This window comes from Diaphorina citri, unplaced genomic scaffold (assembly GCF_000475195.1).
Source record: "Diaphorina citri unplaced genomic scaffold, Diaci psyllid genome assembly version 1.1 scaffold66, whole genome shotgun sequence".
NCBI classification, from domain to species: domain Eukaryota; kingdom Metazoa; phylum Arthropoda; class Insecta; order Hemiptera; family Psyllidae; genus Diaphorina; species Diaphorina citri.
In genome coordinates, this window is record NW_007377503.1 from 3,951 (window position 1) to 21,518 (window position 17,568).

The 17,568-nt window shown below is 36.3% G+C and overlaps 2 protein-coding genes across 2 annotated transcripts in view; both read right to left on the reverse strand.

The window, feature by feature from the left end:
- LOC103519568 (O-acyltransferase like protein-like) overlaps positions 1-17,568 on the reverse strand; it is a 67,392-nt gene that overhangs the window by 3,904 nt on the left and 45,920 nt on the right. The window contains exons 4-5 of the mRNA XM_026831064.1: positions 15,756-15,864; positions 5,744-5,937 (exon numbers count right to left, since the gene is read on the reverse strand). Coding sequence (XP_026686865.1) covers positions 5,744-5,937; positions 15,756-15,864 — 303 coding nt within the window. The remainder of the gene's footprint in view (positions 1-5,743; positions 5,938-15,755; positions 15,865-17,568) is intronic.
- On the reverse strand, positions 3,934-5,101 carry LOC113471725. Its single transcript, XM_026831104.1, has 2 exons — positions 4,956-5,101; positions 3,934-4,232 (listed from the first exon to the last, which is right to left on the reverse strand). Exons 1-2 carry the CDS (start codon positions 5,078-5,080, stop codon positions 4,055-4,057), a joined length of 303 nt encoding a protein of 100 aa, XP_026686905.1. The 5' UTR covers positions 5,081-5,101; the 3' UTR covers positions 3,934-4,054.

Genomic DNA, 17,568 nt, shown 5'->3' on the forward strand with positions numbered 1-17,568 from the left:
GAACGGAAACGACAAAATACATTTTAATAACAAAACTCGTAGTCCGTAGGTAATGATTGATACAAATGAATTAGGTAGGTATAGAAGTGTTTTCTAGTAGGGAGGGGGTAGGTCCTGGGGGCCCCGCGCCTTTGAAACTGCCCCGGGCCCTGCGGGGCGCTAATCCGGCCCTGGTTATAAGTTTTTACCAACAGTTTTCTTAATTTGGTTTTCTGTATTTCTGTGTGTTTGGCTATTGGTTTCACCATAAAGTCCATAAACGCTTTCAATAAAAAATTTCTTCTGATAAAATTTGACTAAAAGCCTTTTTGAAATTTAATATTGCTCTCATCCTGCCCTACAAGGGCCTCGCACGGGCCTTTTTTTCTGAGCTTCACAGTTCTTTGACTAATCTCTGAACCACTATTAGTACCTATACCAACAAATATTCACTTATAAAGTCAGAACCTATCAGAAAAGTAACACCACTTCCAATGTCATTTTCTTCGCAAAAGCCGCCACAATACAATGTAGTTCACGGACTCCAAATGGGATTCATAGACACGAGCTGCCCCCGAATCCCTGACTAGAATACCATTACCTTCTTCGAACATGTCCCTAGAGCCCCATTGGACACTTCGCCCCACCTTACCCTACTCGATGGGATAACAAAACTCGTAGTCCGTAGGTAATGATTGATACAAATGAATTAGGTAGGTATAGAAGTGTTTTCTAGTAGGGAGGGGGGTAGGTCCTGGAGGCCCCGCACCTTTGAAACTGCCCCGGGCCCCGCGGGGGGCTAATCCGGCCCTGATCTTTTGAGGCTGTTTGCCCCTACACCTAAGCCTCAGAAAGGGGTTTTTTGTGCACGGAGTTAAGTAAGGTTTGTTCAAGTAAGAATTGACTTTTATATCTCGAGTTAGGTTTGACTTTTCCTAATCGTAGATATATCAAACTCACCGAAGCCATCTGAGTTCTATTAATATAGGGGTTGAAGAACAAGGCCATGGATTTGTGGGAGAGCAGCAGCATGAAAGCGTTGAGGGTTCGAATCCCGTGGACACACTCGATATCATCTGGACTTCGGTCCAGGCTGATGAGCTTCTTGGTGTTCTTGATCAGCGAGAATCCCATCAAACATTGAGTGACAAGTCCTGAAACAGAGGGAGCATTTGGAAAATTAGAAAATTCATCGTCAGAAACGATCAGTGCCCTAAATCACCAAAGTATGGAAAAGTATCTTACAAGTGTAATAGCCAATGGAAAAGCAGAATTTTGAATTTGGACGAATCATATCGAAATATGGAATTGTAAATACTTTTCCATACTTTGGTGATTTAGGGCACAGGATGCTAAGAGCATAAGTGCTGGAAAGAGCACAGACCTATAAATACATCTCTACTTTATCTCCATAGGAGGTGCCTTTTACTACCGTTAAGAATGTAAAAATCAGTTTGAATTCAAACTCTTCTTCAGAAAATCTTATTTTCCTTCCATTCAGATGATGCTTTGGTAGTGAAAATGTTCACTAATATAAGCGTATTTTCCTTTGAACAAGCTGGGCCCGTCTCTCCGGGAACTTTTTACCCCGTAGTTTATTCGATCGTAGTTAAAGAAAATCAGTACCTATGTGCCTACCTAATTTGTTCAATATTAACTTTATTATTATTGATTTGATTTTACTAACATGTCTTGATTTAAAATCAAGACTAGAGCCCGTTCTCCCTTTATTCCTTTAAGTCACCCATCCATTTATTGGCCTTGCTCGGCATAACTTAACATAGGTGACGCTAAAACCGGTCTTAAATTATCAACTGAAGTGTTATCTAAAACTTTCTCGCTTTAAATTCATAAGTCGTCTCTAGTGGGAATGTCAGGTATCTTATTGTCATTGCCATTCGGGTTGAAACCCGGGTCAAGGCTGCCGGTTCAAAAAATGTTGCCATTGTCAAACTTTGAATAAATCAAATGAATGAAGATGTCTAGAAATTTTGTGCCTCCTCAGTTTCTTCAATACGTGACACAACGAATAGACACGTCCCATCAAGTTCAAGTTTCTTGAACTTCGCTTTGACATTTACTCATCCCAATGTTAACATTAGATCTAGTGGGAATGTCAGGTATCTTATTGTCATTGCCATTCGGGTTGAAACCCGGGTCAAGGCTGCTGGTTCAAAAAATGTTGCCATTGTCAAACTTTGAATAAATCAAATGAATGAAGATGTCTAGAAATTTTGTGCCTCCTCAGTTTCTTCAAAAGTTGTTTTATCCGGTTCTTTTATTGCAATACGTGAAGAGTCAACCTTCCGATTGTTGGAAGAGTGCCTTATAAAAATGTAAAGTGGTTCATTGTTCAAAGAACAAACCAGCAAAATTCCACCCTCTTTGATGTAATTTCTATTATTGTTGGCCAGTTTTTATTTGTCACCTGTAGAGGTAACATCTTACGTAAACCCTAGATTGAAATTAAAATAAATTTTTTCCGTGTTCCTATTCTACCAGTTTTTATTTGTCACCTGTAGAGGTAACATCTTACGTAAACCCTAGATTGAAATTAAAATAAATTTTTTCCGTGTTCCTATTCTACCTGTGTTATAATACTCGGTGTTAGAACTAGGGACTATAGGTAACAGTTACAGTGCAGTGAATAGAAAATTTGGCGGGTTTGCCGCAAAAGCGACTTCTAGGCAATAAGAATTGTGTGGCTTATAAGTCGTTTTTGTGTCATTATTTTTTGCTAGCAAGTAAAGAGTCTACATTCAAAAATGTCACCTGATTACATTACTTTCCTTCCTATGGGAAGGATAAGGAAAGTAAAAAAGTAGGTACCTACTAGGTTAGGTAGGTAGGTAGGTAGGTAGGTATAGGTTCGGCAAAATAAACAAGGCATATTCTATTCTCCTATTTCTCCACATTGTTCTTTTGAAGAAAGAGGAGACTAGAATAGAGCCATAACCTTCATGAATTGGCCCCAGTCCGCAGGAAAATTCAATCGTCAGTCGTCACAAATAACTCCAGAAATGATGGCTTTTGACGACACTTTCAGAGTGTTTCAAATTGCGATTTTTTTGTAGGCTATTTCTTTTTCTCTTTTCCTCTAATGATTTCATTAAATTCTAGGCTCTTCGCAAAAAAAAAAAGAAGAAATAATAATAATAAAATTAAAAATAAAACTGGTGTGAGCATCACACGACTTTCCTTATCCTATTGAATGATGCTTATTTGAGTGTTCTTTACCCTAACTTTTACAATACCTCTAACCGTTTCACAAGTAAATTTCAATTTTTTACCTGAAACATCTAGAAACGATCTCCTTCATGACGTTGATCTTTTTGTTTTTCTCGAACTGTCTGAGGAACGCATACGAAGTTAACAATCCAGATAGCATGATAAATGGATCCGTGTACAGACTAGCAGCTCGCTTTGGCTAAGTCTAATATTCTAAGCGCAGAGCTAAAAATCTTAGCGGGAATCGAACCTAGGGCCTCCGGTGTGTAGACCCACTTGGCTACGGGTTGAATTCTGGGCAGCTTTGGCTGAGTCTAATATTCTAAGCGCAGAGCTAAAAATCTTAGCGGGAATCGAACCTAGGGCCTCCGGTGTGTAGACCCACTTGGCTACGGGTTGCCACAAAAATCTAGTCCAGTGTTAGTAGACCAAGGATTTGTTCATATCAAAATTACTATCAGTAATATCACTCAGTGCAATATTGATATTACCGTATTATTATCGTTGCTTAGAAAACTACACCGCCCAACAACCATTCAGCAAAATAAAGACAACGGTCGCACGTCTTTTAGTAGTGCGTAGTCAGTCGCCTGAAATACCAAACCTATGAAAATGATGGAGACTTAAAAAGTCTCTCGGCTATGCTTCCAATGTGCGACGGACCTGATTGAGGGGTCTGTTTTCTCTGAATTGTAGAGACTTACCTCAGAATTACAAAAATCTTGGTTCCAGAAAAAAAGATAAGCTCTGTTGTTTTTTGAGCGACGATATTATAAGGGGGTTTTGCTTACCTTTGGTTCCAGTAAACCCAATAAATATAATTAGTATGACGTAGAAGGAAAGGAATTCACATATCGATTATTTTAATTTGATAGGCAGGTATATTTGCTCTTACACTTTTTAATTTGAAGTCGCGTCCACAGTGCCTGAGGAGGTATCCCAATGCAATCCCCATTGCATATACGGTCAGTCTATGAGTTGGTAAGATGTAGGAATAATCAGCAGTGTCGAACATTTTTGATACTCTGTAATTAGAAGATACAAGGAATTGATTTGAGTTCATCATGGGTAATTCAAATCTAGCTCACTACTAAGTAGGATAGTTGGTACCTACGTCATACGCGTAATAAAACACGTAAAAAATAAGCACTTAAAGAAAGAAAGATATCAGATACCCGTTACAGAATAGATATCAAAAATAACCAGAGAACGGAAAAACCCAAGTTTCTCTTGCTTTCTAAACTGGCAAATTAGGGGAATCTGAAATTTCTCCTTAATAGTAGTTAGTTAGCTTTGGCCAGGGCCGGATTAGCCCCCCGCGGGGCCCGGGGCCCCCAGGACCTACCTCCTCCCTACTAGAAAACACTTCTATACCCACCTAATTCATTTGTATCAATCATTACCTACGGACTACGAGTTTTGTTATTAAAATGTATTTTGCCGTTTCAGTCCTTAAAGCGTGGGGCCCCCAAAAGCGCGGGGCCCGTGGCAGTCTGACATTCTGCCTTATGGGTAATCCGGCCCTGGCTTTGGCCAATTTCACCATTACTCTTAGTGGTATCAAGCTATGTCCACACATAGTAGATCGACGTCGATCCACATCAACGGCCGTCGACTGTGTGTGGACACAGCTTTACATGTTTTAGGATCTGACTCATTGACTGAGTAGTCCACTAAAAAGAGTAGTTCAATATTTATAACTCGGAAAAAAGAAGAAGCAGAAAAAAAAAATAATAATAATAACTTACGGATTTCCAAAGTAAATGAAAAGACTGAGCTGTTTCTTATAGGTGACTATGAATCTCAAAATGGTGGACACGATTGAGAAAAATCCTAAAGCCAGAAGTCCATTTCTAGGCCACCTCCACACCATGTAGACGAGGAGGGGGGAGATGAAGAAATCATTAAAAACAGTTTAAGCCGTGCACAACAGCTGTTACTGATCTGTTTTATAAATTTGCTATTCGGATCTCATTTTAAACCAAGCTCATTTGAACTAACTAGCTAGGTACTTAAAAGTTATGTTTTCTGAACTATTAGTTATATTACGAGTATCTCCTTACTTACTTACTTACTTACTTAGTTATATTCATGAGTTAATTACGGAAAGAATGGTTTACACTTCAGAATAATTGTTTCCTTCCAGATCATTGTTAAGTAAGTTAAGTTACAATATAGTTTTCATTTTTCTTTGTATTCATTGTATGACAGGCAAAACAGTTTATTGTGCAATAAAAATAAACATTATTATTATCATCACTATTCTAGTAGTCCAAAATGCTCCAGAGAAAAGTTCGTCTCGAATTCTAATACGTGTAACTTTTAGAATTTAGATTAACAATCGGTAGGTAGGTACTTAGTAAGATTTGTTTGGATTTGTATAAGCTTAACCCATCTTTTGAGGATGTTTGCCCCTACACCTAAGCCTTAGAGAGGGGTTTTTTGTGCACGGAGTTAAGTAAGGTTTGTTCAATTAAGAATTGACTTTTATATCTCAAGTTAGGTTTGACTTTTCTTAATCGTATATCAAACTCACCGAAGCCATCTGAGTTCTATTAATATAGGGGTTGAAGAACAAGGCCATGGATTTGTGGGAGAGCAGCAGCATGAAAGCGTTGAGGGTTCGAATCCCGTGGACACACTCGATATCATCTGGACTTCGGTCCAGGCTGATGAGCTTCTTGGTGTTCTTGATCAGCGAGAATCCCATCAAACATTGAGTGACAAGTCCTGAAACAGAGGGAGCGTTTGGAAAATTAGAAAATTCATCGTCAGAAACGATCAGGTAGATTTTTACTATCGTTAAAGATGTGAAAACCACCTTGAATTCAAACTCTTCTTCAGAAAACCAGAATTTTCTTTCATTCAGAAAAACAAAAAATCCGGGGGCTTGACTCTGTTATTGGAGATTTCGAATCAAAGGTGCAATTAACTTTCATTCAGTAAATCATTCATTTTTGAATTTGATGTGAAAATGATCAACAACAACTATGTCTGACTATGACCTATTTACTACTGGAGAAAATTCTTTTCAAAATTTCACCAAAATTTTCTATTTTAAACTACCTGCATCTGCCATCTGATTTCATCTGACCGCCCTAACGACCAGATAATATACCTACAGGTATGTATATCAATCTATCTAACCCACCCTTCTCATCAAGGGAACTGACTTCTGGCCGGAGTAAACTAGGAAATTGCCAAGTTGAAATTGAGAGAAGGTTGAAGGAATTGAGATCCAGCATTTTCAGCAGACACGAAAAACTGGGATGCAGACTTGGCCTTAATTTTCTGATATCACCACTTTTATAGGCCGACATTTTTGGATAGGGTCTTGGCCTTTTTTTCACATTTGTGTTTTGTACTAATGTACCTACAGGTAGGTATATAAAACAATTAGGTAGGTATTTTGATTGCACATATTTTCCGTATTGTACATCATCTGTAGTCTGTACATACAGGTAGGTATATAAAACAATTAGGTAGGTATTTCGATTGCACATATTTTCCGGTCCGATTTTCTAGTCCGACCACACTATTACGCTTATCTTCTCGTCATAGTAATGTTCAAAGTTCATTAACTGAGCACATGGCTACTTTGATAGAGTCGTCGCGACAAATTTCAAGATCAGAGCTCATTTGTGTGAGAAAATGTGAAAATAAAATCCCCCAAAAAACAGTTTTTTTGGTTTTTTGGTTTTCTGGACAAAATTTGCACCACCACTTCTATGGGAACAGACAGACCGACACACAGACACCGAAGCGAATACAATAGTTACCTTTTCCGTCCCTTCACCTTTTTCTTTTTATTATCTACTATCGTAATAATGAAGGAAGGACGGGCTAAAAAGTGGAAGTTAATGGAACATTGCCTGGCATTGTACCTACCATTTCATTTCCCTATTTCCCACCATTACCACCTGAAAATTGCGAAAGGAAAATACGACTTTATACCTACCTTAGGTATATTATTATGGCAATTATGACCTACAAACTTACTACGGAGAAAAGTCTTTTTAAAGTTCCACCCATATTCTATTTTGTACCTGCACCTGCCATCTGATTTTATCTACCTACCTGACCGCCCTGACGACCAGATACAGGTAGGTATATCGAACAATTAGATAGGTATTTTGATTGCACATATTTTCCGTATTGTACATCATCTGTAGATTCTGTAGTCTGTACCTACAGGTAGGTATATAAAACAATTAGGTAGGTATTTCGATTGCACATATTTTCCGGTCCGCTTTTCTAGTCCGACCACACTATTACGCTTATCTTCTCGTCATAGTAATGTTCAAAGTTCATTAACTGAGCACATGGCTACTTTGATAGTGAGAATTGATCCGAGGGTAAAGTACTTCGTAACACATACCAGTTTTAACCCATTGTGTGTGTTGTTTACAATATTTACAAGGTAGGTAGCTGTACAAAATAAAGTAAGTATTGGGATGCACGTTGAAATGACCTTAAGACCAAGTTCCAGACATCGCGACTTTTGAAAACAACAAGAAGAACGACACCATCATTAACATCAAAATAATTCGTTCGAGTTTTCCTAGATTAGTAGATTCATATTTTCAGCGTACAGAATTCCAGTGTGAGACATTTCATTCATAATCGAGAGAACTGCGGTTCGAATCTTATCACACTGAGAAAAAAATGTCGCGGGTCTCACATAGAAACGTTGCGGTATATGAGCCCACATAATTAGTTTGTGGCCTTAACGGCAGGAGCTGTACAAAATAAAGTAAGTATTGGGATGCACGTTGAAATGACCTTAAGACCAAGTTCCAGACATCGCGACTTTTGAAAACAACAAGAAGAACGACACCATCATTAACATCAAAATAATTCTTTCGAGTTTTCCTAGATTAGTAGGTTTATATTTTCAGCGTACAGAATTCCAGTGTGAGACATTTCATTCATAATCGAGAGAACTGCGGTTCGAATCTTATCAGAGACATAAAAAAAATGGGGTAAGAAGGAAACCATTTTTACTTTTCCAATGTGGGTAACATTAATTTATTTAGTCTCTGGACAGTGTCCACTTGCAGAGACATAAAAAAATGGGGTAAGAAGGAAACCATTTTTACTTTTCCAATGTGGGTAACATTAATTTATTTAGTCTCTGGACAGTGTCCACTTTGTACCCGATAACACTGCGAAGGGTTAATTCAATGTTTTCATAGTCAGACGACCTTGATCATATATAAATATGGTACTTTATGTTAATTTTAATCTCGCAAATATCTACAATCTACATGGTGGATTACTGGATAGCAATGTTTTGAAGTTTTAAAAATACATTCTATTACAATAATATAATTATTATTATTATCTAGTATCTAATAATAATGACCTAGCTGTAATGATTTATAAGCAGTTCTAAATTGTTAAAATAAAAGGACTGCCTGTCCTACCCCAATAGTCTAAAATAAATAAAGCAGTATAAGTAGATATAAAATAAATAAAGCAGTATAAGTAGATATTTATCTATTATGACTAGGTACTATTTTTTTATCAATCCCATTTTTGTAAGTACCATCAAACTAATATTGCAGAACCACCTAAATTTAACCTATGTCTTGCCTCTCACAAAATTGTTTCAATTTATAGTTGGTATGTGTAATTAAAGTTTTAAGGTGATATTAATTAGAGCGAGACCTAATGTCTTCAAAGTTAATTTTCGTGTGTTGCCGGTTGAATTTCATCAAATTTGTTTGATCAAATATAGGTAGGTACCTACATACTCTGGTACCTACTTGCTGACTTATTAGCCAATATTTTTTTTTCCAAGACGAAGAAGAAGAAGGAGGAGGAGGAGACGCAGAAGAAGAAGAAGAAGAAGAAGAAGAAAAAGAATCGAGGGCGGGAAATGATATAGGTACCTAATATACGAGTAATAAATGCCCAATAAAATACATACATAGAAATATGACATATACATAGAAATATGTACATTGTACAATTAATAGAAGAATCAATGATGGCTGCTACCCATAAGTACGTATTAGGTCGCTTCTTCTTTCGCCATTACCATAAATCAGTCATGTCATACCCCTCTAAGAGAGGAGAACCACAGAAAGGCGGTAAGTTATAAATGAACTCTATGGACCAAGACCCGAGTATCTACCTGACTTCCCAAGAAGTTCAAAAGTCACATAAATTTGGGAAAATTCGTACCCAGAAACAGAGAAACCCCGGGTTCGAGACCTTGAATAAGCCATGAGCTGGTTTTCAAACAGCATGGGCACTCTATTAATATTATTATTATTATTATTATTATTCCGATATTATTCAGACAAAATAATATTTTTGAAAATATGAAAATGAAAAGATCTCACGGACATCGACTCTAGGTCTTCTTAGCGGAAGTTCTTAATGAAAAGGACGCTCTTTTTCGTAAGTGGGCGGTAAGTAATAACAATATTCCGATAAATTCTTATGGATATTCTTAGTCCGTAGTTTATTCGATCGTGGTTAAAGAATACCTATGTACCTACCTAATTTGTTTAATATTCAGTTTATTATTATTATTATTATTATTATTATTATTCCGATATTAGTCAGACAAAATATGAAAATGAAAAGATCTCACGGACATCGACTCTAGGTCTTCTTAGCGGAAGTTCTTAATGAAAAGGACGCTCTTTTTCGTAAGTGGGCGGTAAGTAATAACAATATTCCGATAAATTCTTATGGATATTCTTCTCTATGAGACATCAAGACGAGGTTTGTTCTTTGTTCCGGGTATAGGAGCACCTACTTATGAACCTGTGAGTATTATTTTCAACATTTTTCCTCTGTAGGATCACGAGAATAAAACATAATAAAATATGTAAGAACAAAATAATTATAATAAAGTAAAATGAATATCAAAAGTCTACAAATTTATTATTCCACTTAAAGGGTAGGATTTCAGGCCTCTCGCATATTTGGAAGTGTAATCGCTCGACTTTCAGTAGGCATAGCACGAATCCGCGCTACCTTTAAAAGTCGTGCGTCCACGCTTCCAATATAGGATTAACACCAGAGGCATTCTCTTCCATCCAACACCAGCTCCTCTGCAAAACAAATCTCAGATCGATGGCTTCTATCAATCAGTCTGGTTGCTTGTTAGTTTAGCCCTAAGGCTGTCTACGATATTTGACGCTTTGCCATTAGCTATTTGAATGAGGATATTGTAGCTATTGCAATAAAGATATTGAAGATCGTCTGATGAATTCACGTGATTAATGACCGGTAATATATCCATACTTGGTAGCACAATGTTTATATTGTGTAACAGATATTGAAGATCGTCTGATGAATTCACGTGATTAATGACCGGTAATATATCCATACTTGGTAGCACAATGTTTATATTGTGTAACAGTCTAACAAATTGATAATACCAAGAGCGGAATATTGTTTTTTAGCTAGTTTTTTTTTCTTTTTTGCTGGGGAGTTTTGCAATAATCTTGTCAAGTACATCAAGCAGACTTTTTTGTCAACTTTGACTAATTCATTTTTTTTAGGGACAATCAACATTATTTTTCAAGTAGGTATTTCAAGTACGTTAAATACCTACGTATCGCGTCTAATGACACTTACAAGTTGGGTTGTATATCTACTTGGGTTCAAGGTGGATGGATACCGTACAAGAATTGAATCAACGAATTTAGTAGTTTTGCATATAGGTACTTTGGTGGTAGATAAATACCAACAAGGCGGGAGGCGGGCTTGTTACTTTTTCACCAAGGGTGTTTCATACTGAAGGTTTCATATTCCTCATCCTTCAGTGATCACCTCCTGGCTGTCTGTTAGGGCTCACTTCGATCTAATTAGTCATCAGATAAACAGCTCTCAGATGGCTAAACATCTAACCAAAAACCAAAGAACATTTCCGTCAATAACTCATATCTACCGATTTTGCTTTTTAGTCCGTCCTTCCTTTATTATTACAATAGTAATAAAAAGGTACGGACTATTGTATTCGCTTCGGTGTCGTCTGTCTGTCTGTCACTCTGTCTGTCCCCACAGAGGGACTTATCTAAACCTGGTCGACCTATATTATCAAATTAAAGGTCTTTTTACCAGGAACACGAAAATGGTCGTGCAAATTTTGTCCAGAAAACCATAAAGCCAAAAACCAAAAAAACTGGTTTTTGGGGGATTTTTTCACATATTCTCACACAAATGAGCTCTGATCTCGAAATTTGTCGCGACGACCTATAAACTCAAAGCGAGAAAGTTTTAGATAACACTTCAGTCGTATTGAATCAATCAACTAAGGTTATGAACTTCTGTGACATAATACAACACAAATTTATAGTTTTTTTTGTACGGTATGAGGTAATTTTGTGTATGTTAGCTCCCGGTCTATTTTCACTATTCTAATATTTAAGAATATTTCTTGAAATTATTTCTAATTTTCATTGTGTTAAGCATGAATGCTTTATAAATATCGTTCAATAATGATAATCAATAATATCTGAACGCTAAATGTCTCTTGGAATTCGAACCACCAAATTCCTGATCACCGCGCTAACCACTACACCACTGAGGTTGGGAGCTGTAAAGGTGCGTCGATCGACCACAATGTAAACGCTGTTTTACACTTTACCAGAGATCAGTTAGGAATATTTAGCATCCATTCTATAGGAATAAATGGATGGGTGACTTAAACATTATATTGGGAATAAAGGGAGAACGGGCTCTAGTCTTGATTTTAAATCATAATGTAACCATGCTATATTTTAGACTCCGAGCATTGTTTGGTGAAGAAGTGCAAATATTTGAGCTGTGAACTGAATGTCAATAACGTACGTTTGTCTGTTAGGACTCACTTCGATCTAATTAGTCATCAGATAAACAGATCTCAGATGGCTAACATTTAACCAAAAACCAAAGAACATGCTACGCCGAGCAAGGCGAATAAATGGATGGGTGACTTGAACATTATATTGGGAATAAAGGGAGAACGGGCTCTAGTCTTGATTTTAAATCATTACATGAAAGTAAAATCTAAAAATCAAATCAAGAATAATAATAAACTGAATATTATACAAATTAGGTAGGTACATAGGTACTGATTTTCTCTAATCACGATCGAATAAACTACGGGCTAATTATACAAATCAGGTAGGTACATATATAGGTACTGATTTTCTCTAATCACGATCGAATAAACTACGGGCTAAAAAATTCCCGGAGGGACGGGCCCTGCTTGTTTTCTGATAGAGACCCAAAGTCTCTATCTACCCGTTGTACTATCGTTGTACGAGCTACCCACAAATGTTGAAATCACCCGGTTCTATTCCCGACTGGTCAAAAGTTTTCTCATCGATCTTACATTTACCAACTTTTCTCTCTTAGACATCTCATTTTTTCGCATCACGTAGTACTAGAATAAAATTATAATAACGTGAATAAAATAAAATAAAATAAATACTATCCATATAGGTGTCCACCACTCTGTGTGTTCAAGGGTAAGATCGGTGCATTTCGGTCACGATCATGAAATCGCCACCAAACCCGTTTTGCCCGGTTTTACTTTCTTTGTAAGTTCACAAGCATTGACTTTGGTTGCGACATCACTGGTGACTCTAGACCTCTAGTAATAATGATTCTACTCCTAATAATAATGATTCTACTCTTAATAATAATGATTCTACTCTTAATAATGATAAAAAAAGATAATAATGATATAGTGGACTTTTGTCTAAGTGAGTATCAACTTTATGTCAACTGTGGTTCTCTGGACTTGTGGCTGTTTTTGGTCATAAACCTATGTAACAGCTGATTGTTTGAACACATTTTGGGGTGATAGATTCCAAAGGAATGTATTTTACGCCTCTCGAAAATTTTGAAAAAATTGGACAGAAATTTTGATTTGAAACCAAAAAAGTTTCGAAAATCCTATTCTTCTGCCTGCTCTGACAATTTTTTAGAAAACGAATAGGTAAATTGCTCATTTCTGCGGAAATTTTCAAAAGTCCTTGTTGTGTTCTGATATTTTCAGAAATCTGAACAATTGTTTTCAAACTATTTCGTTGACAATAAGCTCATTATCATATTTCACAAAAGGTTTGGCCAATGCACAGGATTTCCGTTGAAATCCATAGAGGAAATAAGAGTCAAAGTCATTTCCTCTTTAGAGCCTTTCCTCCTTGAAAGCCTTTGCTAGAGATATTGTTTCTTGAACAATGAAGTAGTGACTTTTGAATTGCATCACTTGTTTTTGTTTGTTGTTCTACCTTGCCAACATTCAAATTTGTTCTTATTCTGAGTGGTTTTACGAAAATAACTACGGTTGGGCTTCTGGGGGTGGATTACCTATAAGCAAAACATTATTTCCTCCTCGATCGGGTCTCGAACCCGTCAAGTTAAGAACCACTGGTGCAGTAGTAGCTCCTGACCAAAACACCTTGGACTTGGGAGGTTTTAGGAAGTGGTAATCTAAGAGTAGATACATAGATACTGGGATGCCAAATTGATTGCAAAGGTGGAACCTTTGCTGGGGTTTAGAAAAGCGGGATTGAGATGAAACGAGGATTTCCCTATACTTAATAGCCAGGTCAACCTCGGATTGAACTCAATCCTGAGACAATCCACGTTGGTAAATAGAGATTCTATAGACAGTCTCAGGCAGGCCTTATAAAGGAAAAATCTTCGAGTAAAAGTTAGACTTCACTTCGTTAGTTCGTTCGTTCGATAAAGATTCAGTACATAAATCAATGGACAATATTGTACATAATTTATTATGAATGTTTTACATAAAAATCATTATGGAAATCAATAGACTATGGATTGCAATGCTATAATAAAAGTGAATAGAACAATCTGCATATTGTTAAATAGATAAACTAGCAAAACTCTGATAGAACATAACTCTACTTATGACTATTTTTTAAGATAATTCAACAGATACCTAATAAAAATTGCTCGCTTTTTGCCATCAGTATAGTGAATTCGTGATCAACTTAGCTTTACCGTTCAGCATCAATAGGACAGCATTTTATTTTCTAGGTAATATCAAGATACTTATTCCTACCTACATGCCTACTTCAGTGTAATTTATTGCACACTTAAAGTATGCTTGAGGTAGGACTTTATTGTTAAAACTCCTTCAATTGTGTAAATAAATGTCTCAAAAAAAAAAAAAAAAAAAAAAAAAAAAAACCCGAATTCCGGCCCGTGGTTTTTAAAAAAAATTTGGAACAGCACACTTAAAGTATGCTTGTATTATCATTATTCCATTGTATGTGTCCGTATTTAAAAATGCTGCAAGTTCTTTGTTTCAGGGATACCTAAGTCCTGATGTTTACTGTTTAAAATGTCTACTAGTTTCTTCCAATACGCTTGTGTTTTGCTAGAGAATTGCACATGTCAACTTTCATCGTCATCGAAAACTTTGCATGGGATCGGACTCGAACCACCAGCCTCCAGATGCAAAGCTCCTAAGGTCGACTTGACCACTATCCCTTAGCTAATAAAGTAATTAGTGTGACATATTCAACATCTTCATCTGAACTTAATCTCGTGTAGGAGAGATAAATACCTCTAGGTATTTAAAAAAAAAAAAAAAAAAAAAAAAAAAAAAAAAAAAAAAAAAAAAAAAAAATAAACTACCTCTAGGTATTTAAAAAAAAAAAAAAAAAAAAAAAAAAAAACAAAACAAAACAAAAAACAGAATTCAACTTGGCCTTCGACGTTCAAACAAAATATTGAAGTTCCCACTACTCCTATTAACGCAATCAGAAATGACATCACAGCACTATGCACATGGCTAGAGACCTAAATTTTCAAACTTTGAACCTACAGACGATAAATTGACCTTCAGACCGGTTCTAAAAAAAGTTGACGCAAAGACCTAAGGCCTAAATGTTGAAAAATGAGCTCAATTAGCATATCTACTAACAACATTTTACTATTATTGTTGTTATTATTATTATCATTATTATTATTATTATTATCATCTTCTTAGTTTAGTAGCTCCTAGCAGCCCTACCCTTCACTTACCTCAACACACCTCACATGTGGGTTAAGGCTTCGATCACTATTATAGTTTATCGGTACAACATTTTTTTAATGGCAATTAACAAGTTGTCTATACCCATATGTGTGTGTAATTGTTTTCGTGTTACAGATGTTACGCTAGACTATTTTGTCTATGTGATAGTATGCCTGGACGTCTCGTAGCATGTCCCTCGTGATGGGCAGTGAGAGATGCCATTTTAACATTGATGTTTCGTCGTAGTCCTAAGTTTCGTCCATCGGTTGTGGAGGTAGAATCTCAAAAATATCCAGTTAGGTAGCTACATTGTATGTACAAACTGATTTATTGGGTGTTTTCATTGGGATTTTCCTACTTGCGTCAAAATTTTCTCATTATTTGTGCTTACATATTTTAAGAAAAAGACAAATTACGTTTCAAACGAAAGATCACGGATTGGAGTTTTCTATGTCCATGACGATTGATGAGGATCTTCTCCAGAATATTAATACCAGTGAATGGCAGATGGTTAAATCCACGCCCCAAGATAATATATTGAGATTACTCTGCGTGACTGCTATGAATTTCAATGAGATGTTAGTGGTAATGTGTATTCTTTGGAATACGTTGCGGATCTTGGTATGCCATTGAGAATTCTGCCCTCTGCTGTAATTCTGATTTATAGTGAGGTTTTCAAAAATTCGTGGTACAACATTTTTTTTAATGGCAATTAACAGGTTGTCGATACCCATATGTGTGTGTAATTGTTTTCGTGTTACAGATGCTACGCTAGACTATTTTGTCTGTGTGATAGTATGCCTGGACGTCTCGTAGCATGTCCCTCGTGATGGGCAGTGAGAGATGCCATTTTAACATTAATGTTTCGTCGTAGTCCTAAGTTTCGTCCATCGGTTGTGGAGGTAGAATCTCAAAAATATCCAGTTAGGTAGCTACATTGTATGTACAAACTGATTTATTGGGTGTTTTCATTGGGATTTTCCTACTTGCGTCAAAATTTTCTCATTATTTGTGCTTACATATTTTAAGAAAAAGACAAATTACGTTTCAAACGAAAGATCACGGATTGGAGTTTTCTATGTCCATGACGATTGATGAGGATCTTCTCCAGAATATTAATACCAGTGAATGGCAGATGGTTAAATCCACGCCCCAAGATAATATATTGAGATTACTCTGTGAGACTGCTATGAATTTCAATGAGATGTTAGTGGTAATGTGTATTCTTTGGAATACGTTGCGGATCTTGGTATGCCATTGAGAATTCTGCCCTCTGCTGTAATTCTGATTTATAGTGAGGTTTTCTAAAATTCGTCATTGTGGTTACTGACAATACTCAAGAATCCAAACATTGAACTTGGGTTTGTAAACTTCAAGTACCTAACCTTCAAAATGTTCAGAGTCTTCCAAATTTCAAATCCACTGACATCTCTTGATTAAATTGAATCCGTGGTAATAGCAATGTACAGTGTACAGCTGAGTTTATTTTAGCTTATGAGAAGCAACTTATGGGTATTTTCAAAATAAAATGAGATGATAGAATGTCTTTTTTTTCCTTTTTTTGTTTTTTAATTTTTGTTTGAAAATTTCAAGAGTGCATCAAGAAATCCTTTAGAAAAAACTGCATCTGAATCGAGCAAACCCTTCTCGAGATTCCAAAGGACAAACAGTTCATGGAAACTTTGAATAAAATAGAATTATTATCGTAATAAATCTTTAAAAATTCGTCATTGTGGTTACTGAAAATACTCAAGAATCCAAACATTGAACTTGGGTTTGTAAACTTCAAGTACCTAACCTTCAAAATGTTCAGAGTCTTCCAAATTTCAAATTGGAGGCAGATGTGAAAATAAGTGCGACGAAATGATTCGGTTATTCAGGAGATTGGCTGAAACAGAAGACAATATGTAAATTAACTTACAAGTTTAAACTAACGTATGTATTTCCTAAAGGCAGGTAAAAAGAGTAGTGATTAGTGATAGTAGCCTACTGCTGGAGTAAAAGCACTTTTCAGTCCTAATATGCGAGCAGTATAAAATTTATATTTAATAAGCACTATTTTTATAAGAAACATGGCTCTTGCCCTCCTCTTGGACTTGAACTAACAACTTCCAGACCAAAAGTCCACCGCGCTTAACCACCACGCCACTAGGTTTGCTAGAGCGTTTATCTGACAAATTTTCGCACGTAACAATTTGAAGCAATAATTGTTAGCAAGATTACTGAGTTCTGGACTAGACTAAAAATGTAACTAATACAGTCTTAGTATGCACAAGTAGGTATTACGTATGGTCTATGGTCAGTAAGTAATCAAATGTCAACAATTTATTCAGAGCAATCAATTATTAACTATCGTTTTA

Coding starts and splice junctions, on each gene's coding strand:
- LOC113471725 (XM_026831104.1), bottom strand. CDS start 5,080: ATGGTGTGGAGGTGGCCTAGAAATGGACTTCTGGCTTTAGGATTTTTC. Junction 4,233..4,955: donor TTCATTTACTTTGGAAATCC/GTAAGTTATTAT, acceptor TTCTAATTACAG/AGTATCAAAAATGTTCGACA.